This window comes from Leguminivora glycinivorella, chromosome 16 (genome assembly GCF_023078275.1).
Source record: "Leguminivora glycinivorella isolate SPB_JAAS2020 chromosome 16, LegGlyc_1.1, whole genome shotgun sequence".
NCBI classification, from domain to species: Eukaryota; Metazoa; Arthropoda; class Insecta; order Lepidoptera; family Tortricidae; genus Leguminivora; species Leguminivora glycinivorella.
The window spans coordinates 3,003,176-3,027,513 of record NC_062986.1 but is presented as its reverse complement, the minus strand read 5'-3'; the positions used below and the strand labels follow the sequence as shown (position 1 = coordinate 3,027,513).

Genomic DNA, 24,338 nt, shown 5'->3' with positions numbered 1-24,338 from the left:
TAGATAATTCGATTTCCTAGTAGGTATGTGGGTAAACAACTTCGGGGAATTCTATAAAACGTTTTCCTGCAGTTGTGCATTCGACTTTAAACTTGTCGGTTTGTTTCCTAATACGTCCATGTCTTTTAAAATGTGGTTTCGGTAAATATTTAGTAAAATATAATTAAAAATAGTATTTATTAACAATAACAAGTTTATAAAGTAGATATGAGTAGCATTCTCGCACGTATAATATATTATTGAAAAAGTCACGTAATTATATTTGTTTACATTGATACGTCACTCCATCATTATCATAACATTACCATTTTATTTACCTAATATCATTTTGCTTTATTTAGGAGGATTTTAATAGAACATTCATACTTGCATGCTTGTTCATTGCACTTTCATATGCTTTTGGCACTGGTCCCACTAAGAGCGTGTAAGCTATGAGCTAGCGGCTATAAAAACGAACGAATGATTAGTCGCTCTCGTGTAAATATTAAAATTTTGAAGAAACCCTCGACCGCGACATAGTGGACCGATTTTCATGAAACATGGCTAAGAACACTCCCGACTAACTCAGCTTTCAGATTAAAAAACTAAATGCAAATCGGACACACACACAGACAGACAGACAGACACGTCAAACTTATAACACCCCGTCGTTTTTGCGTCGGGGGTTAAAAAGAGACGGGATGATAGCGCGGGCGAGTTCGTTGCCGAGCTATGAGCTACAAATCGATCGCTCGCTCTTTTATTAGCAATAAGTTACTAATACAATATGGAAATTTATTTCTGAAACAAATGATATTTAATTTTATTTTATTTTATTTTATTTTATTTTATTCACACGGGAGGGACTATCTTTTGTTCGTTTTCATAGCCGATAGCTCATAGTTTACTCGCTAGTACGAATTGAATACATAAATTGTGCTAGGTATAATAACTGGCTGCGGGCTGCAGTCAATTAAAAATCCCAAAAAATCTATTTGACATAATATTTAAATTGTGCTTTCTTTCCATAATAGCATGGATTGTTTACTTCAAGTTAGTCCAACCTACGAGCGATCGGAGCGATATTTACTGGGTTTATATTCAAGCGCGGATCCAGCTTCGTGCCCAGGGGGGGGGCACCCAGGGGGTCACGTGGTAAAGGCCCAGGTCCCAGTGTTCTATTTGTATGGCCAACCTAGGCTGGGGGGCTGGATCAATTGCGTACTTAGGGTCGTCGTGATACTAACGAGCGATTTTTGGCCGGCTAGAGCCGATTCCGCGTCGATAGGTTTTGGGTTTGGTTGATAACCTTACTTTTTAGTATAGTATATCAGAAACAAATAACCGAAAAAGGATATTTTATATATATACCCTATTTATTACGGGCATTTTCAGAATTTGGGTCCCCCCAATTAGCAAAAGTTGTTAACAAAAATTAACTCGCTGTCAGTTTTGTGACGACATTAAGCATGAAATCTGTCCAAAATTTACTTTTTTCATATTCTGAATGTAGATTATCGCTTAAATTTTATGTAATTAACACAAATACAATATTTTTATTGAAATTTCATTCTTAAATTATCGTCACAAAACTGACAGTGAGTAAATTTTTGTTAACAACTTTCGCTAATTGGGGGGTCCCAATTTCTGAAAATGCCCTTACAAGCGACAAGACACACGATATACATAGTAATAGCTGAAATGTTTCAGTGGCTTCCATAACGGTGGTACCCTGACGCTATCCAGCCCACTGGCTGTAGAAATCGCGGCGGCGCTGACTAAAGACTCTGTCAAAATACAAAAAAACAAAAGACTGAGCAGAAGCGAGGGTGACCTGCGGACTACTGACGGTGACTTGGGTAAGTGACTTGCCATAACCTGTCTCTTTCAGTCTATATCTCTTACTCTGTCTCTGTTCAGCCCATTGGCTGCAAAAATGGTGGCAGCGCTTACTAAAGACTCCATAGGTCGAGCGAAGAAAAACAAAAGACTGAGTAGACGGGAGGGATATTAGCGTGGTGAGGTGAGTCTTGTTACATATCGTATTTCGTCGTATGTGGTACCTACTACATATCTGAAATCTAAAAAAATGTGGACCCAGTTTATCTAAAATACTAAATTATTAAATCTCATGTGTGCAGGGGATATCCGGCGCAGCAGTTGGTCGACCAGTGGACCGGCAGAGGTCGCTCTCGACGACACTGTCCTCGTCATGATGAAGGTAAACCTGAATATTCAGTTAATTGAGTTAATATTTAATGTACAGTTGGGATTCGTTATCAAACCCAGGCTCCCATGAGCCGTGGCAAATGTCGGGATAACTCAAGGAAAATAATGATGATGATGAGTTATTCGATAGTTAGTCGATAAATGCCTACATGCGTGGGCGTCCGTTTCGACAATTCGCTTTGAGCAACGATGGCTTCCGACATATCAAATAATAGGGAACTTGACTGTTTTAACTATAAAACTCCCGTGAGACTCATACATATTTAAAAATATTTTAAGCGGGTTACTCACGTATTAAGTCGATATAGCGTTCGACATGTTTCGGTTCAATTTCGAGAACCTTTCTCAAGAGTAGCGACACCCCGCCTTTACATGTCGAGAGCGCGACGCATACTACTAGACGCAGTGTCTCGACATGTAAAGGCGGGGTGTCGCTACTCTTGAGAAAGGTTCTCGAAATTGAACCGAAACATGTCGAACGCTATATCGACTTAATACGTAAATATTTTTAAACTTGACTGTTCTTAAAATAAAATATTTTATACCATGCACGAAATAAAGCATCAGATAATTATAAGAAAAACATGGACAGAAGTTATTTTTAAAGCCAATTTCAATTTAATATGTCAGGTAGAACTATATAAAGTAACTGAATTGACCGTGACGTCACTCAATTCGATTTCATATTAATTCCATATTAGCTAGTCGTTTAAATTCGTTGTGACAGTTCTTAAAAAGAAGCTGATTTGACTAGGAGGCAAGTAGCCTATTGTGCCCTTGTAGGAAACTGACATATACTTAGGCACAGTGAATGCTGACTCCCTTCGGTATAACTTGAATACATGTCCATGAAAGTACGTGTTGTTGTCCAGGAGAGTCCAGTACAAGTGCAGTTGTCGCGGTGCGTGGGCGCAGGGCACCTGCCGTCGCCCGCGCCGCAGCGCGTATCGCGACTGGTTGCTGATGCCAAGGATGACAGGTAGGGTAATTCCATGATAACTTGCGTTACATTTAGAACGCAAAGTTGTCAAACAATTTGTGGCTTGATTCATACTTAAATATCTTTTTTTGCTGGTGTACCATTTAATTCAGTTAAATCTCATTAAACTAAAGTGGAAATTATTTGAAACATAAACATTTTCTGGCCTCAGTACACTAAAATGAGGTGGTAACTTTCGTTACAGAAATTGGACATGGGTTTTTAAAGCATCATTTAAATACGATTTTTTTATTTCCATATTGGTTTACGAATTTTCTTGTAACTTAAATCGTGTCAGTCAAGAGTACAGGTATGTTTATGTAGCAAAAAGGAATCTTAATATTTTTCAATTATGAAAATAAACATGCAAAACATTGGTAAGTGAAGAAAGTGGCGTTTCAAGAAATCAGTAACTTTTGTTACGTCCGAATGAAACGTATTTTTTTATAGTTAGTGATCGAAATATGAAGTAAAAGTTACAGAAGTAAAAAAATACAGGATTCCTTGATTTTTAGGGATATGAGGGAAGGTTATATTATTTGCCCATAAAAGGAAATTTAGTTTTTAATTATTTTTTGTATTTTTTTGAATATTTATTATTTTAGTATTTTTCTAAAAATGTCAGCTACTTTTTATAATTAGAAAAAGCCCTTGAATATAATGTGAGTCTTAATTAGTTCAGTTTACGCACGTATCTTAAAAAGCACGCATTTTAAACTTTAAAAAAATTGGCATACTTAGTTAAACTCAGTTTATAAAAAAAAAATCGGTTCAAGTAAGGTCTAGAGCCAAAGAACATTACCCCATAACCAGATTTTAAAAATTCTGATCTCAAAAAAATATTTTTTTTCGCTCTCTGCCATGGAATTACCCGGTAAGTTTGTTAGAGAGAGGAAATATATTAATTTTAAACCTTGGTCGAATAATTTTTGACAGTCATGCAAATTAGTTTTTATAGCAAAAGAAAAATCACATATGGTTGACATACAAAATTGTTAGCTTAGGTAGAGTAGGTATAGGGCGTTGGTTATTTCCCAATAAAATAACCCTACTCATAGTGTTGTGTTTCTGCCGGTGAGTAAGGCTCCCAGAGCTCAACGAACTTACGGAACTAATTTGTTCCATATATTATACAAAATACAAAATCATTTATTCAGCAAATAGGCCACGGGGGCACTTTTACATGTCAACATTACAGAGTATTCATTAAAGTTAAACAAATGAAATTAATAGAAATATTAACTAAAAATATTAATCATAAGCAAAGTAGCTATACACTGATATAGAATTAGAGATGTATAAAGTCTCTAAATGTCATATTATTACTAACTATAATCAATACATAAAGAAAGTGCAAACAGATACAAAGATAAAAGAAATCTATAATACTTCAATAGTTGTAAAAGACTGAATATTACAAGTAAAAATATTATACTTAATCAAATAATCCATGGAGATGTATAGCGTCTCCAAGAGTCAAATTTTATAAAATTAAAATATTTAAAAGTAAAAACCTTTGTCAAATAATACAAAAAAAAATAAAAAATACAGAAAATGAACAGCTAAATTACACATTTCAAGAGATGTACAAGTCTCTAGTTGTCAATCATTAAAGAACAAATCAAGTTTACAAATAAGGGCCAATCAAGGTTACAAATTAAGTTTAAAAATATAATCAAAATCTCAGAGATGTATAAGGTCTCTAAGTGTCCAAAAAACTAACATTAACTTAATCAAACGACAACAAGGTCATTAAAGTAAGGAGTCTATTTTAAAATAAAATATAATCAAAATCTCAGAGATGTATAAAGTCTCTAAGTGTCCAAAAGCTAAAATTAACTAAATTAAACGACAACGTGATGGTCTCTAGTGTCTTCCTTAAGACATTACTTACTTAAGTTTAATTCTTACAAGAACCGAATGTAGTGTCTCGCAATCCGCTCAAAAGTAAAGTTAAATAATCTAACAAAACATGTGGCCCAGGTAAGCTTGAACAGACCAGTCTCCACAAACAGCACCCGTTCACGAGTATGACGCGTATCTCAGCCATCGCCTCCCTCAACCTCCATTCGGGAAGGTGGCGACCCGATCAACACGCCACCGTAAGCAAAGACTTTTAAGCGAGCATGACATGTTCAAGCTAACAGCAAATTGACTAAAGAAAAATCGACACAGTGAAACACGACATTAAGCTTGTAGGTGACATTAAAGAGGGCAACAATGCCTAGTATAGCTATACATAACTAATTACATGCTCAACGTGACTTAGAGATGTAAAGGTCTCTAAGGGTCAGTGTACTATCATACTTTAAATAAATTTTATATAACTACGCTATATAATGAAAACAAAAATCTTAGAGGTGTATAAGGTCTCTAAGCGTCCTACTAACATAACTAATGATACAATACAATCACATGAGAAAAATTACGCTGTGTCATTTTTACTGGATACTAGTACGGTTGTATTACAAACTTCTGCTACCATAATCAAGCTACTGGCTTAAAGGCATTTTTATCATTTATAAAATCATTTACCGTATAGTAAGCTTTACCTAGCAAACAGCGCTTAACATGTGACTTAAATTTGCCGAGTGGCAAGTTCACTACATCAATGGGGATTTTGTTATGAAAACGTGTACAGTTCCCAACGAAAGACGTACTAACCTTACGGAGACGGTGGAAGGGCACGGCAAGTTTATGTTTGTTTCTAGTGTTATAGTTATGGATATCACTGTTAAGCTTGTATTCATGGATGTTTTTCCTAGCATACATAATATTCTCAAGTATGTACTGAGAGGCAACGGTAAGAATGTTCACCTCTTTGAATTTCTCTCTTAGGGAAGCTCGAGCGCCCAGTCCATATATGGAACGTACAGCTCGCTTTTGCAGCACAAATATCGTCTGAATATCTGCGGCTTTACCCCATAACAGAATTCCATACGACATAACACTATGGAAGTAACCAAAGTATACCAGCCTGGCCGTCTCTACGTTTGTTAGCTGTCTGATTCTCCTTACTGCGTAGGCAGCTGAACTAAGTTTGTTAGCTAAAGTAGCAATATGTGCGTGCCATTGCAGTTTTGAGTCTAAAGTGACTCCCAGGAAAACAGTTTGGTCTTCAAACTCCAGCGTATCACCTTTTATTTGGATTTTGCTGTTATTTATCTGCTTGACGTTAGGTAACGCAAACTTGATGCATTTGGTTTTCTTGGCGTTCAAAAGTAGATTGTTTGCCGTAAACCAGTTAACTATAGTTGATAGGGCATCATTAATACTGTCGAAGCTATTTTCCTTCCTGTCCACTTTGAATATAAGAGAAGTGTCATCCGCAAATAACACTATATCATGTCTGCCTTTAACAAGAGTGGGTAGGTCATTAATATATACTAAAAAGAGGAAGGGACCAAGAATTGAACCTTGAGGCACTCCGAGGGCTACCGGGGACCCCGCCGAATGAGTTCCATTAATAACTACTCTCTGAGTCCTATCCGACAGATATGATGAGACTAAGTCGAGGGCACCGGCTTTTATCCCGTAGTGGCTTAATTTTCGTTTTAAATTTTCGTGATCTACGCAATCAAATGCCTTGGACAGATCACAGAAAATTCCAACAGCATCTTGAGCTTTTTCCCAAGCGTCAAAGATGTGCTTTAGGAGTACCGCACCAGCGTCAGTGGTTGATCGACCTTTGGTAAAACCAAATTGATTGCTATCAAGCAGTTTATTTCTGTTGAAATGCGACAGCAGTTGATTTAAAATAAGTTTCTCAAACACTTTGCTTAATGCAGGTAGTATTGAAATCGGCCTAAAGTTCGTAGGATCTGTCTTCGTTCCTGATTTAAACAACGGGATAATTTTGCTATGTTTCATAATATCTGGAAAAGTGCCAACATCAATGCATCTGTTGAAAATCTCAGCTAAATATGGTGCAATAGATTCAATAATGGAATGCAAAACTTTGACTGACAGGCCCCATAGATCTTCAGTTTTCTTTAAATTCAGTGATCTAAAAGTCTTAAGAACTATGTTCGGAGTGATATACGAAAATTTGAAGAATTCTGTACATTCCGCTACATTTCTCTTCAAAATTTCTTCAGCGACATCTGGCGACGAATTAAGAGACTTTGTTGTTTCTACCGGTATATTCGAGAAAAACTGCTCAAAATGATCTGCCACTTCACGGTCGGAACTTACTAAAGCGTCACCAATTCGTAGCTTGTAGTGCGGATCCTTCATTTTACGTTTCCCAGTTTCATTGCCGATCACCTGCCAGGCAGTTTTAACCTTATCACTAGAATTTAGGATCTTTTTAGACAAGTGATTAGCTTTCGCGGCGACACACATCATCTTAAAAGATTTTGAAAAATTCCGAACATGCTCCAGAAATTCCGGCCTTTTATCAGTGGCTTTTAAATCGTATAAGTCGTAGAGTTGGCGTCTTGTCTTATGAATATCCGGCGTAGCCCAGTCGCCAAATTTAGTCTTGGTCCTGCTTTTTACTTTCTTTTTAGTGAAACAGACATCAAATTCATTTTTAATGCAGTTAAATAAATCAGAACTCAAACAATTGGGGTTTTCTTGCGTACATGAAAGACAACATAATCGTTTGGTAACATTACGATTAAATAAATCTAGGAGCCTTTGAGAGATTGGCCTACATAAAGTATCTTGCGGAATTTCTTCTGTTTTCTCATTGAAAGAAGCTTTTAGACCACAGTGATCAGAACTTAGGTTGTTAATAACAGATTTACTAATCGCATCCTTGTTACTAAAAATGTTATCTATACATGTAGCACTGGTTGCTGTGATTCGAGTGGGTTCGCAGAATAAGTTAACCAAGTTAAAGGATTTGAAGGTGTTTAATAACCTTCCACATAATGGCGAATGTTCAAGTATGTTGACATTAAAATCGCCACACACAATTATACTTTTTTGGGTTCTAAAAACACTACTAAGTACGTCATCTATTACTGATTCAAATACATTATAGTCCGCCGAAGGGGGCCTGTACACGCATATAATGATAAATTGGTCCATCTCAACACAAGAAAGTTCAATATGGCGTTCTACAGACATGTCAACAATGTCTCTGCGCTCTTTACTTTTTAAGTTATGCTTAACCATTATTAATGACCCGCCACGGTTACTAGATTTCCTAAAAAAAGAACTAATTATACTATGATTCTTAAAATTAAACATAAATTCATGTTCTTTAAGCCAGTGCTCAGTAATACAGAGTATGTCAATATTCGACGACTGCAAATACAAATCAATTTCAAGTTCCTTACAAGTGAATCCTTGGATATTTTGGTGAACCAGGTTCAATAAATTGGTTTTACCTATCATACTAGCATCGCAGTGATCAATAAAAATGGAGCCGGCTGGTGCACTCGTTGTCGGAGCTGTTAGTTTAAATTCAAATCACCAGACGGCTTCATCTCGAAACCCTCGCTACCGGGGCATGAAAAATTAAACCGTTTCATATTATTATTAAACGCCGTGCTAGCCACGTCGGGGCCTTTAATGTTATACGCTAACAGGTCAGCACATTCTACTAAACATCTCCTCGGTAGGTAGGTTTTCTTATAAGGCATAACAAACTCATCTATAAATTTATTCGTATCAAAATACGAAATCGTACTACTGTACAACGCCAAATTATATAATAAAGAGTTGTAGTGAAACACCCTCTTGTTGACTTTGCTAGACATTCTGTACGGGAGCGCACAAATAATGATCTTCGCAACCTCTTCTCGGTCGACCTTCGACAGAGTAGCGGATAGTTTTAAAATATCTCGCTTAGTACAGTCGACACCGTTCCCTATGAAAACTACGAGCGTGGAGTCGCAGTCAAACTCGCCTGCAGAGATACATTCGATCAGTCGATCGACGGTGGCCCCCGGGTGACAGTCGTTGATGACTCGGTGGTGGAGGCGCTCCGCCAGCAGCGCGCCCAGGCCGACGCCCGCCTCGTCACTGTACAGCACGGTGCGGGCGGCGCGCGGGCGCGGGCGCGGCGGCGGTGCCGGGGCAGTGGCGGGCGCACGGCAGGGTGCGGCGCCCGGCGGCGGCGGCGGCGGCGCAGTGGCGGGCGGCGACGGAGAGGGCTCGACGTAGGTCAGCAGCGCCAGAGCCAGCTTGGCGAGGCTCGGCGGCGAGGGAGCCGACTCGACGGCGCGCGGCGGCGGCGGCGGGGCCGGCTCCGCGAGGCGCGACCGTGACGGCGGCGAGGCCGCGGTGCGGACGGCGGGCTCGGGGTCGCGGCGCGGCTCGGACGCGAGGGAGAGGCGCTTGGCGAACAGGGCGCGCATATTGTCCTTTGAGTCGTCGGCAACCCGAACCCTCCTTAAAATTTGTACACTCCTTTTTGCTGTGTACTTAACACAGTAAAGGGGAGTGTTCAAGTTTCTGATGGATTGGCAACGCGCATGTGACACCCCTTGCGTTTCAGGCATCCATAGGCTACGGTGACCGCTTTCCATCAGGCGGACCGTATGCTTGTTTGCCACCGACGTAGTTTAAAAAACATGTATTCCGTGCAAGGTTCTCATTCTGCTTTGTCGCAACGATCCTAAAGTAGAACACGATCTCCTATGGCAAAAACTTGGCAGACAAGTTTCCATCCGACCATTGAAAGCCACATCTTCACCACACAACTAAAGGCCTACCTACATGTCTGTCTAAAGGCTTGACCACGACATTGGCCTGAGGCGGCAGCGGCGAACGGCAGCTATAGGTGCGAATGAAAAGTTCCATCGCCGTGTCTCGCTCCAGCCTATGGTCGCCGCTCGCCGCTCCCGCCTTAAACCAATGTTGCGGCGGTAGTAGTAAGTAATAAAGCAGCCTGTATATATTGAAATTATTTCATTCGCAGCATGTCCGACCGCCGCTCACTTCTCTCCGTTGCATCCGGCATCTACGAAGAAATCCCTGACCTGCCCGAACAACTCTACACAAAGATGTCTCGCGACCAAGTCGACGGGCCCAAAGAAAACGCTACTGACAAGTGCAGTGATAAGTGTAGTGTCAAGTGCGAGACTTGTATGGATAGAGTGTTACGATTGGAGGAACCGACGTATGAGTCAGTGGCGGAGTGTGTATACGCTACCATGAGGAGGACGGGGAAGAAATACCCGCCGCCGCTGCCGCCGAGACTGCCGTTTGGGTGAGTGTGTGTGGTCCTTTAGCTCTCTATAGGGATCTTCGTGAAAATATTGACCAAAGGAATAGTCAACATAGAGCTGGATTTTCCCCTGGCCCAAAAAATCCCAGTGTCCTTGTGCCTAGGGGCCCTAGGTCTCTAAAGATGGGCCCATTTGGGCTCGTTTTGATTACGGTATTTCTTTCCCACCACGGAAGAATGGTGTTCTGGACCTTTAGGAGGCGTGCGCGGAGCCGAAGCAAACATGATTACAGTATTAATTTCTAGTATGTAGGACCAAAGAAGATAGAGTATTATAGAGTTACAGTCGAAGTAAAATGTGTAATCACAGTGCATATACTGCCATCTCTTGACACAAGCTTAAAACTTTTGAACCTCCGTTTTGATAATTTGGCCCATATTCTTAGCTTGATATGTGTTAAAATGTCAAATATTAGTATTAGCGCCATCTAGCTGAGCGTACCCCAAAGGTGTAACGCCATCTTGGCCACCGTACCTTTTTTTGTATGGTACTGAGGTACGTTTTTTCCTTAGACTTTATCTGTCTATACGGAGTTATATATATGTCTTTGGTAGTACTATTGAGCTTTGAAGAAGCTTAAACTCACAATCATCCAATTCCTCCATGGTTTTTGCCATTTTAAGAACAGATGCCTGTCATAATCGCTGTCCCTGTAGACGTTGGACCACTATGACAGAAAATCTTTACATATTTAATGAAATTAAATGTGTTTGACTGACGAAATTGGCTCATTAAACAGTCAATAAGCTGCTGTAACATTATTGTAGTGTATTGAAATATGAGGGTACTTCTACAAAACCAGTGGATTCGTCAGGTATCCTCCTTAATTTTGGTGATATTTCCTCGATATAATAGTTAATTTTTTACAGTACAATGAAGCTTGGTGAATCCTGGAACTCGCGCATCAACAGCGGAGACGCGGTGACGCGGCACAGCTCCCTGGGCTCCCTGCCGCGCTGCTGCAGCGTCAGCTCCACCAGCTCCGACTCCAAGACCAAGACCCTGCCCAAGGGGACCCGCCAGGTGAGTGTTCTATAGTTTGAGAATCCTGGAACTCTCGCATCAACAGCGGAGACGCGGTGACGCGGCACAGCTCCTTGGGCTCCCTGCCGCGCTGCTGCAGCGTCAGCTCCACCAGCTCCGACTCCAAGACCAAGACCCTGCCCAAGGGGACCCGCCAGGTGAGTGTTCTATAGTTTGAGAATCCTGGAACTCTCGCATCAACAGCGGAGACGCGGTGACGCGGCACAGCTCCCTGGGCTCCCTGCCGCGCTGCTGCAGCGTCAGCTCCACCAGCTCCGACTCCAAGACCAAGACCCTGCCCAAGGGGACCCGCCAGGTGAGTGTTCTATAGTTTGAGAATCCTGGAACTCTCGCATCAACAGCGGAGACGCGGTGACGCGGCACAGCTCCCTGGGCTCCCTGCCGCGCTGCTGCAGCGTCAGCTCCACCAGCTCCGACTCCAAGACCAAGACCCTGCCCAAGGGGACCCGCCAGGTGAGTGTTCTATAGTTTGAGAATCCTGGAACTCTCGCATCAACAGCGGAGACGCGGTGACGCGGCACAGCTCCCTGGGCTCCCTGCCGCGCTGCTGCAGCGTCAGCTCCACCAGCTCCGACTCCAAGACCAAGACCCTGCCCAAGGGGACCCGCCAGGTGAGTGTTCTATAGTTTGAGAATCCTGGAACTCTCGCATCAACAGCGGAGACGCGGTGACGCGGCACAGCTCCCTGGGCTCCCTGCCGCGCTGCTGCAGCGTCAGCTCCACCAGCTCCGACTCCAAGACCAAGACCCTGCCCAAGGGGACCCGCCAGGTGAGTTTCTATAGTTGGATCCCTTTCTTTGACATAATTGATCGAAAGTCATGGTTGCCAGATTATCATCCATATCCATACTTCCATATCCATCCATACTAATATTATAAATGCGAAAGTAACTCTGTCTGTCTGTCTGTCTGTCTGTCTGTCTGTCTGTCTGTCTGTCTGTCTGTTACGCTTTCCCGCTTAAACCACGCAACCGATTTTGATGAAATTTGGAACAGACAATCTTTAGACCCTGAGACAGAACATAGGCTACTTTTTATTTCGAAAAAAAGGGATGAAGGGGTTGAAAAAGAGGTTGAAAGTTTGTATGGGATTTCTTAATTTTAAAAGATAAAACCATGAAACTTTATATTTTAGCACTTGATAAGAAATCATTAAACATATATTTAAAGTCACATACAGGTCGAACGCGATTAATTAACATTATTTTTACCTTTAAAATAAACATGGTGGGAAATAAACATTAACTAAAAGCGGGTAGATTATATTTATTTGTCTACCCCGAACATTTATATAAATTAATATCGGGTAGTTTTGTGTTGTTTACATCTCCGGTGACATTTTGCTGGGACGTCAGTCTTCCGCGACCACGGCCAGTGCAACCTGGCCGAAACGTTGGGAAAAAAAGTAAAAATAATGTTAATTAATCGCGTTCGACCTGTATGTGACTTTAAATATGTGTACAAAGCGCGAGAACTTAAAGTGTTATATCATTAAACATCTTGATAAGGGATAGGGATAGCGATAGGGATAGCGATAGGGATAGCGTTAGGGATAGCGATAGGGATAGCGATAGGGATAGCGATAGGGATAGCGATAGCGATAGGGATACGGATACGGATACAGATACGGATAATATGGGTATCGTTAGAGGGATACGGATAATCGATCGGCGGTCTCTTACAATCAATGTGCTCTAAGACGATCGTTGTTTGCTTGCTTGAAGATTACGTTTGCGATAAGTATAAGCAAAATGTAAAAAATTGTAAGGGATAATAGAAAAAAGTACTTTTTACCCACCGATCATAGTGTCGAAATACGGGCTATGTGGGATGTTTATAAAGGTTTCCCCAGCGTATATAGAATTACCTACGCTGTGGTCGATGTGTAATATTTCTACAATCATTGGAAGCAAAAGTATTATGTGCAATCGAAATAATCGCAGATAAATATACCTACAGAGAAACCTACGGTCCCTACGGATCCAAATGAAAATCTTAATGAATACTTTTATTACGCGGGCGAAGCCGTGGGTAAAAGCTAGTTAGTCATAATTCTGAAACAGTTAACTTTTCATGGTTTGTTCACATCATATATAAATAGGTTAGGTTTGTTTTATGGTAATTCTGCAAAAATTGTGCGTTTCTGAGAAAAACCAAATTAACTAACGAAAATGTGGATAAATGATACATTATGACTTAAGATTTTATGGGAACCAATAGAGACCCCAGAAAGTGGATCATTGATTAGGCAAACAAAACGCGAGAAAAAATTGAGGAAAATACAAAACTAGAAATTTTGACAGAAATCTTCAAACATTTCCTTTTTTTATGTGGCATTAAGTTAAATAACGGGTAACAACTTTATTCAATGGTGAAAGAATAACAATATGAAACTTAAAAAATACTTAACAAATAGCTAAACAAAACTAAATTACAACTAAATATAACTACTTAAAAATAAACCCAATTATAACGTGAGCATCAGGACCCCTGGACCACTACAGATATTTGATGTTTAGTACATACTAAAATTTAGTACCTATTTGATACTATTTGGTACCTGAGTACATATATTTGGTACCTCCACTGATATCGAAAAATCGAGCGAATAAAGTGGCCAGACATTCTGACGTCAGGATGTCTGGACCATTTTTGGTTTAAATAGTTCTAGACAACACTACTAATTGATATCTTAGTCAATATTTACTACCTATTTGGTACCTGTCAATATATTTTTTTCAAATTTTTTTGGTGTACCAGAAAAAAGTTATGACGGAATTTAAAGTTGTGAGCCCGGCCGTGCCGTTGAAGTATGTAGCGCCAGTCAAAAGAATAGAGGCAAATCCGCCTGCCCTCCTGCGCGTCAACTTAAATAGGAATTTATTTTTAGGCCGCACATCATCTCTACTGACTAGTGGCATTAATATAGTCGAAATATAAAAGTAATTAGTGTAATTACACTAGTTTTCAACTTTAAATTCCATCATAACTTTTTTCTGGTAAGCCAAAAAAATTTGAAAAAAATATATAGACAGGTACCAAATAGGTAGTAAATATTGACTAAGATATCAATTAGTAATGTTGTCTAGAACTATGTAAACCAAAAATGGTCCAGACATCCTGCAGGCCTAGCACATGATGGCCGCGGGAGTATGTCGCCGCGAGATAGATGACACGTCCTTGTCTAATTGTATTAATGACATAAGGACAGGTAGTCTATCTCGCGGCGACATACTCCCGCGGCCATCATGTGCTAGGCCTACTGACGTCAGAATGTCTGGCCACTTTATTCGCTCGATTTTTCGATATCAGTGGAGGTACCAAATATATGTACTCAGGTACCAAATAGTATCAAATAGGTACTAAATTTTAGTATGTACTAAACATCAAATATCTGTAGTGGTCCAGGGGTCCTGACGCTCACATTATAACAAGAAAATTCCACCTATTTTTATTAGATTTACCTAGTTTTTAGGTCAGTCTTCTAAAAATTGTATGTGTTTGTTAACCTCAAACGTAAACAGAGAGATTCATTTATTTCCAGGCCTTCAGCGTGTTCCGAAAACGCCTGAAGAGCGACTCCCGCATAATGTCGCCCAAGTCCGAAACCGCCAAGGAAAACAAAGACGTCGAGACCAAGAAGAAGAAGTTCGACTTCACGCCCACGCGCGACATCTTCAAAAACTTCAAGGTCAGCCGGAAGATGAAAAACTTGAAAATCGCCCCCGGAAGCTTATCCAAAGTCGGAGAGACCAAAAGCTGTGAGTTCTTAGACGAGGAGCATGTTACAGTCGCCACGGCCCGCTGCTCAAAATCAGTCGAGTGTCTCGAACCTAACGACGAATTTGACAATTTCGACTTATCTTTAGAATTCAACGATATATCATCCCTAACCTTACCTCAGGAGATAGTCGACCTGATATTGCGCAGCGAGCACATGAACAAGATCCGTCTAAAACATGAGATGAGCGAGAGCGATTATATGCCGATGTCCCCGATCTGCCCGCCCGCGCCCATCGAGCACCATTATATAGCCATGTCGCCGAGCACCAACCTTGCTTGAAGACTGATTTTGATCTGTTTGCCCTGAATCAAAACTTACATTTTGCTGGACATCAAATTATATCAGTAATATTATGGCTATTGGCTGAAATAGTCATGACAAAAAGGTGTAAACCTACAGGTCTTTCTGCGAAATTTGATTTAAAAACTTTTTTCTGATGTAACTTTAAAAACAAAGTTTTTTTACAGGCTCAGGTTTGGAAAAGAGTCTTAAGTAGCAAAAGTTGAGGAATTTGACAAAAATTTTAAAAATTCAATTTGGGGTCAAATTCAATTTTTTTAAACTTCTGTTTTTAAGATTTTCGTCTCTTCAGTCTGTTTCAAATGGTTTATTTTAAACAACTATACTGATGCAGTAGTTCAAAATTCGCACACCGCGAGTCAGTCTAAGATAGCCAACGATTTAGACAGCCTTGTCACTTGTCAGTGCAAACGTTCTAAACGTTAAAGTTCGATGAAAAACCTTCATGGTTTTTCAACCCCGCCTCAGGGTTATTAAAATTGTTGCCAAAGTTACCTTAGACTGACTCTAACAGTTTAGTCAACTTTCAGTATTTTGTAAAGTATTGATTCAGGGATGATGTTGCCAGACAAAAAGCTGTTTTGCTAGCTTAGGTACGTGATATTTTTAACACTTACTGTTAGAATTACGAGGTGGAAGTATTAGAGTGATCTCATTTTAGAGTCAAACGAAGTAGGTAGTCTGACGGTATGCTGAACGATAGTTAACCTTACGGCCTTACCTATATTTTCACTGCAATATTGGCAGACACAGATCGGACATGAGGAGGAGGTTTCTGCAGATCTTACATGGCGGGCGATTTGTATTGAATATGCTTGTCACAAGTTCAAGAACCCACACACACTTTTAGATGGACGCTCCTATTGAGCTACTGCGCAATACACGCGCATCATTTCCATGTATGTGTATATGCGAACGACCAGCTAGTCGTGTCATCAGTGATGACTCATCACGCACGCACACAACGACGTCACTCAACTCGAATTCCATATTAGCAAATCTTTCAAATTCGTTTTAAGTTCTTGTAAAGAAGCATTTTACTAGAAGGAAAGTAGCTTATTGCCGGCCATATAATGCAGTGAAAATATAACCCGTTTAGAAGGTCCTTAGGGGATACTATTATTCGTTAAAGTGTGCCTTTGTTTATGACGACTGTTCGGGCAGCTATTTGAGTAGAATAAACGCGGCCTGTTTGGCTTAAATTATTGATAATCGTAGAATAAGGCTGCTTTACTGTAGTTAAGGTTTCCTAACCCTTAATATATGTGGCATTCCATATCTAAAAGGTCTGATAAAAACGTCTTTATTGCAATTGAAATGGGGACCCTTTTATTGGGATGTCACGTTTGGTCCAAACGATAAAGGTAGCAACAGAGGTAGTGACTTAAGATTTTATCTTATCTATCTTGAATTACTAGTCTGCCCAAGGTAAGTTTGCAACGATTTAGACAGCCTCACCAGTACAAATATTATTATGAACATCTAACTTGATGAATTTATGATATTTACTTGACTCTTGCAGGCCGTTTTATCCAAATCGTTGCTAACTAATCTTGGCCTGGCTCTATATGTGTCTGGACCTTAATTATCAAATGAGATAGCAATAAATGTAGTAAAGTGATCAAAATGATCTGTGCACGGTCTATATTACAATACTGTATTCTGATCGAAAGTTCGAAACACTTTCCATTTAGTTATATCTGCTGCTACCGTTCTTTTACCTTATTGTAACTAAGTTAGTATAACTAAGGATAGACGAGGATTTTACATGACAACGGATCCAAAGAAGTAAAAATCGGCGGCATTGTTTATTATTGAAACTTACTAGAGACGTAAAAGTATTAATTTTATTGGTAGTTATACATTATAATTGCGGTTATAGTTAACATGTTAAGCGCGCTAGACGTATATAGACGTCTTTCTATTATGTGTAGCGCATGAATGGTTTAGGAATGTAAAAAGTCAATGGTCAGAAGTGTTCAATAATTCTAAGGAGCGAATTAGAAATCCTTAGGAAAGAAGTAATAGCTAAATTTACACTAGGTATTATTTCAGTCAACCTAATTTGGCATTTAGGCTACAAGGGTCACATGTGTATTATTAACCATTTCGCAACCTAGAACCCGCCTGGTGGGCGCTCGTGAACTTTGCTTAGGCCGATAGTCCACTATCATATGTTTATCATAGAAATATGATCATAGGCAACATGCCGTCCTATTTCTTCACGTTGGAGAAAAAGGGAGGCATACAGACCTATGATCATATATCTATGATAAACATATGATAGTGGACTATCGGCCTTAGATCGGGGAGAACCCGCCGGGTGCGTTCTCGCCATACAAGCGGGCCGTTAAATATAATTTACGATTGGATTCTGACGTAGTGCGCCATTTTTTGTCTGGTAGTGAATTTGTTAACCCATTCTTTGCCGACGTCCGCATTACAATTAAATTTACATGTATCGCGACGTGATTTCGCGTCGTCGGCAGTGAATGGATTAAAATTACCCATGTGAAGCCAGGGCGTGTTAGTGAATTACAAGACTTTGTACCACATTGACACTTTTCAATAACTAAATCACGCTTTTTTCTCCATTAGCATCGCTCTCTCATATCTCAACCGAATTCACCGAGTCCACGGACTCTTATTAAGCTTTAAATCTTTCTTAGTTCCTATTTTCGCAATGGTTTAGAAAGCTGTTTTAGTGATTGAAAGAGATACTTATTAGCTATACCAAATTAGGTTGACGACATGGTTGGGTAGGTGGGGGGTGTAGTAATTTAGAAGTAAAGAAGAGAGATATGTTGCAATACTCGTATTTTTTCAGCATAATACAGCATTGATACGTTTATAAATCTTAACCCTTAAAACGCTGTGTTCTGCATATGACAGGCTCTTCATATAATGCCGAGCTAACATGAGTGAACTGGATTTGTGAACCACTTTGTTGTGCCCACTAGGCCCGTCTTTGCGACTTAATAAGTTAGTGTTGTGTGCGTTTAAAGGGTTAAGAACGTATTACATGGTTACGGAGGAGAATCGAATTTATGGATGTAGGAATGTAGCAGTCAATCATATTGTTTAACAATTTTATATGCTGAAAAGGCTCAAAGCTACTGTATATCATCACAGTTTATAAGGTAATGGCATAAACTACAACACATTCTTATTATATGCCTTATGAAACTTCGTAAGTAGAAGTATAATAACCGAGGCTAATATGATTGACTACATCATTGTGGTAAAGCGATGCCAAATAATAGTAAAGAACCGCGAAAATCGGCAATTTTCTATTGCTTAACCAAAGTTCCGTTTGACCTAATAATAAAAAAATCTCAAAAAAAAAAAAACATTTGCGCGATACCGCTCAAGATCGAGAAAAGTGGCGTGCTCTTTTATTGCGCCAGCCAAGTAGAGTAGTAAAAATAAATCATTAAAAATATATCTTCTAAATTTGATTGGGAACTTGTGCGCGTTTTCGTGGTTTTAGAGAAAAGTAGTGATATTGTATCAGTAAAGTTGTTGAGATTCGATGTTAGCTTGACATGCTTTTGCAGTCAATGTTGTAGGTAAGGAAATATCAGTAATGAGACTGAGTGCAAGACTAGATTTTTTCGGCTCTTTTTTATATAATAAACAGATTTTTTCGGCTCTTTTTTATATAATAAACACTTATTATAATTATGTAAAAATGTCGGCCTGTTGTAATACTGAACTGATTGGTTGATATTTGTAATTAACTTTTGTATGGAATGTCTTATTCTTGAAAAATACACTAAAAGCGTTTGCAAGGTAAAAGAAATAAGAATCGTAATGATATGTTCGGAAATAGGATAAAAATGTATTCGAATTTAGGAAGTGGAAAAAGTGTTGACTGATATGTGACTAATTATAGTCTAATTCATATGAATTTTAATAGTATACTTTCTATGATCACTATATGTATACTTACCACATATATGAAAACTAAACAACAAACCCTTGTTGATTGTATATCTTTAATAGGGAATTTGCCTGTAGTTAAAATAAAATATTTTATTCCATGCACGAAAAAAAAGCATTAGATAATTATAAGAAAAACATAGACAGATGTTATTTTTAAACCCAATTTCTGTTTTATAAGTCGGAGAGAAAGATATAAAGTAAATCAGTTGACCGTGACGTCACTCGGCACAATTTCATATTTGTTCCATTAGCAAATCGTTCAAATTAGTTTTGTTTGACAGTTCTTAAAAAGAAGCTGTTTTGACTAGAAGGCAAGTAGCCTATTCTATGACATATGTGAAAATTCCATAGATATCTTTTATAATTCATATGGAATAGATATAAGATACAGCGGGACAAATCTCGCCAGGGAGGGGCAAATGTATCTAATCCATTTTTTCCATGTTTTAAATTTTTGCATTATTAAATAGAGTGTCCACCCTCCACCGGTTATAAATATGGTAGGTGTGTTCAGTGGATACATGTAAAACTCAACATCATAGTGTAATAATGGAAAAAATGGATTAGTGACAATTGCCCTCCAGTCGAGATTTGCCCCGCTTTACCTTAGTATAGTTTTAAATTGAAATATTGAAGACTGGTGGTCTTGTGTGATGCAGCGAGTTTTCTCTACTAGTCGACATCAGATATAAAGAAGCAGCCGAGGTGCTCAAAAACATCTAATCACACACACAAGGAGCATGTTCAGATGTGTGTGTGCACCTTGGCGACTGCAATATAGAGGATGTTTTTTAATAACCTGCAATATTTTACGACGTGAAAATATAGTTCATGTAGAGCAAACAATGCACAATTTTGTGTTAAGAGTAAAAACACCAGAACACTTAATTATACAGTTTATTGTACGGAAAACCTAAAAATACAAAAGTAAGTCACAATCACAAGCGAATGACTAGATGCCACATTTGAAGCCTAGGGCCCACGCCCGCAAACAATAAATTGGGATTTCGGAGTTGGGACCATAGTAAAAGTTGAGTAACCTAAGTATATAGATATTAACGTTTTAAAATATTGCAGGTCATTATAAACACCCTGTATGTATCTGATGGAGTGTATGGTGACTCGCTGTGCGTGATGCTTTACTCAATGTATACGGCTTAGTTTGCGCTACTTGTGATAATTTATCTAGAACTTGTTATTATAAGCTTTTGTTGATTTTGACGACTTCTATCGAATGCAGGTGTGTGGCCTGATACAGCCAAATGACAAATGTCTCTGTACTACAAATAGGTAAAACTACAAATAGTAAAGCTTGTATTGTAACTATCGATTACTATTCAACATACTTATGTTGATCACATCAATAACATCCATAATTCAAAAATAACTCTAATAGTAATATAATTATAAAATAATAGTACTCGTGATTACCGACTAGGCGATTGAGATTGTCAGAGGTCATTTTGTTGCATATTGGAAAAGCTCGTTTTCAAAAATGCTTACTCATGACATGGCGCACTTTCAGTACTTCTATCTCAAGGTAGTAAACAGAGTTGGGCAAAAAATAATGGACTAACGATTAACTATTAAAATTAGACGATTAATTAGTTGTAATCGAAGAGCTTCGATTAACGTTAATCGCGATTAAATTAACGTCGAATAATTTCTTCAATCGATAGTTCGAAAAAAAAATTCTCGATTAATTTTAGCAAGACTCAGCCAGTTTTTCAGATTTTGAATTTGGAATTTTCTTTTGTTTCTGTAATAGTTACATAGTGTACAAGTACAAATTGTATTCGGTCTTTGAACTATTACAGAAACAAAAGAAAATTCCAAATTCAAAATCTGAAAAACTGGCTGAGTCAAATACTTACAAGTAAGTATTTTTGAAAACGTTAGACAAAGATAGTTTGTATGGGAGCGTGTAGTCAAAATATTGCTGATCTTAGGTAGCTTAACGGCCTAGCCACGACAATGGTCTAAGGCGGCGAGCGGGGCGGCCGGGCTGCGCGGGAAACGCGCGCGGGCGCTAGCCATGCCACGTACTTTTAGAATCGGCAGCAGGGCCTAGGAGCGGCTCATATTTAAAAACATGTTTTTGACGGTTGAATATGACTCTAAAGTGCATAGAATGCTTTAATTAGTCAATTACGTCTTGTACAAGGAAACTTGTGTGGTAACTAAATACATACAGGACATTTATTTTATGGCTAGTTAAATGATACTTAATATAAATAAACACTCAGAAAAAAATTAAGAGTAAATACGAATAAATACTATACAAAAATATGTTTGAAAACAAAACGTCATACTACACACGCGAAGGTACATTTAAATTTTTAGTAAATAATGGTTTCGGGTTCAAGACGCTCATAATAAAAACAAAATCTTTTGTTTCGCGTGGAATCGCTAGACCCATCTAGCCGCCTAGGCCGGCCGCGCCGCTCCAATGTCGTGGCGGTGCGGGCGCGGCGCGCTACAGTTGTTCGAGTCGCGCGCCGCCCCGCGCGCCGCTGCCGCGGTTAGGCCCGTGAAACCCGCGCGCGATTTCGAACAGCGGCGCGAGTCGTGGCATGCCTCGCGCGCGCTGCGTTTTTGTTTTTGTGACTTACCGCTTGCCGCTGCCGCAAAACGCCTTAGACCATTGTCGTGGCTAGGCCGTAATGCTGTAGTGTAGTTTAGGGTAGTAGTTATTAGTGGTTGGACCTATTTTATTTATTACGTCGTTGCTCGCTTTTCTTTACAAATTGTATTATTATTTATATTTGAGTTATAAGCTGATTTTTAATGACTACCTACTCCTGGTTACCTTGAGTTTGATGTATTGAATTAAACTTAAAAGGCAATGCTGAGGTGAACGGTATTAAAAATATCAAAGAAGTAAAAAGGGGCTATTCTAGTAATGACCCCTTTTTCAGACATAGAACTCTGCAGCGATTTTGTTTTTTTTTTCTAATATGAATAGGTAGACGTTTGGTTTGACCACGATCACACCTGATGGTAAGTGACGGTGGAGAACGCTTACCTATGAGATACCTATTTACTCTTGCTTTAAAGAGACCTGGATTGTACTCATTCGGAAACACAGACTCAGGCAGGGCATTCCACTCCCTGGCGATTCGCAAAAGAAGCGAAACGCTTAGTGCGTATTTTTGGAATACTTTGATGCTTGCGGGGCGGGGCCGCCCCGTGTGCACGCTATGCAGCGTGGACTCAGAACTCTTGTATGAGCTTCAAAATGTTCGACACGCACGCCGCACGTTCCGCTCCGCTGCACGCCCCATATGTGCGTGCACCAGGGCCTTACAAATGATTGTATCGAAGCCAGCGGTAAACGATACATATCTAACATATCCCACTGTACAGTCACCGGCATAAATAAGTGATGATTTCTGTACCTCACATTAAAATTTTGTTTGAAATGTCATACGAAGTTGTCAATTCATTAAAAGCGACAAGGTACAGAAATCATCACTTATTTTTGCCGGTGACTGTACCGCGTCTGCGAAAGAGCCTGAGGCAAGTAACCATTAAGTAAGTAACCAGTAAAGACCATGAGGAGGTGGGAAATATCCTACTATAGCGTTTTTTGTCTATCGCCTCAGCAATGTATGATTTTACATAAACAAAAGAGTGAGCAACGACTTTCCCGCCGCCGCGAGCTGATCAGATCTAACGCCGTCCGTTGTCAATCTTGCCAGATTGAGACAGGTTGTCAAACTGTATGCTCTTGGCACTATGATCAATTTATATGACATATGTCGTTGGCTGAGTACCCACAACACAAGCCTTCTTGAGCTTACCGTGGGGCTAAGTCGATTGACTAGAACGTCCTATAATATTTATTATTTAGACCGTATACGTTGGGTTGCGCCCGACTCTTTAAGTATGAGCCTTCGGCGCCCGGCTTCAGACCGTATAAGTCGGGCGAAGCCCAATATTACCAATGTCTTAATTTTGATCGGATGTGTACAGAAGGTTTTCGTAACTGGGTTAGGTCACTAGTGTAGGGTCTGAATACTCTGAATATATTCGTACTTTTCGTACAAAATTCTAATGCGTTAATGCCCTATAAAGTTGCCCGTAAATGGTCATGGCCTAAGAAACAAAATACAGAGGCTAAGAGCATAACAACCTAGCTGTGAGTAAAACAAGACTTTAAGCTCCGCGGCGGCGGTTATAATATTATGCTGTGTTTCGTGTCCAGATCTCCTTGCGCGATGTATTGGTTTATAATTTAGTCTTAAATCTCAAGTGAAGAGCGAATTTAAGCAAGACGCTATATGCGCATTTTATGTAAAATGTAAATAATCTATAAAATAAACTTTGGTCGTCTTTGCCCCGCCTATATTTAAAATAATCTTCATTTTGTTTCTTTCTTGCTAAAATTCGCGATTTTACTGAAAATATAGTATATTTTTGAGTCCCTTTTTATCCACCGTTAGGTTTCTTTATTTAAGTGCGCAATTATTTATATTTTATTCACGATCACAATTTGTTACCATTTTTCACTTAATATTATTAGGATAGATTATTGCGTAAGATTTTATAAAAATTGCCGCTTTTTATTTTTGTAATTTTTTGTTTTGTTGGCAAGTATCGGTATTCGTTCACTGAATGAAATAATTATTTGAATATACACTAGTTCTATCATTTGCTTTATACTTATACATCGAAGAACCGATCCTTAACAAAGATGTTAAGTAGGTAAGAGAAATGTGTTGAAAAGTGTATTTTTCTGACCACAAATGGTTATTTTTGGTTTTGTTTTGAGTATATTTATTGCTGCGAGGTGTCAGTGAGAATCGGCATTGTGTTATCCAAATAAAAATTTGTATGCGTATAAACAACCTTGTTTCATTTTCTATTTCTAATAACGCCCCATACACCATTT

General features: G+C 39.3%; 1 protein-coding gene across 1 annotated transcript; it reads left to right on the top strand.

The window, feature by feature from the left end:
* Positions 1–130: 130 nt before the first annotated feature.
* On the top strand, positions 131–17,597 carry LOC125234888. The gene is made up of 11 exons (XM_048141309.1): positions 131–141; positions 1,690–1,838; positions 2,121–2,200; positions 3,081–3,187; positions 10,062–10,352; positions 11,241–11,394; positions 11,441–11,552; positions 11,604–11,710; positions 11,757–11,868; positions 12,048–12,184; positions 14,960–17,597. The coding sequence occupies exons 1-11, from the start codon at positions 131–133 to the stop codon at positions 15,476–15,478; spliced, it is 1,779 nt and encodes a 592-aa protein (XP_047997266.1). The 3' UTR covers positions 15,479–17,597.
* The last annotated feature ends 6,741 nt before the right edge of the window (positions 17,598–24,338 follow it).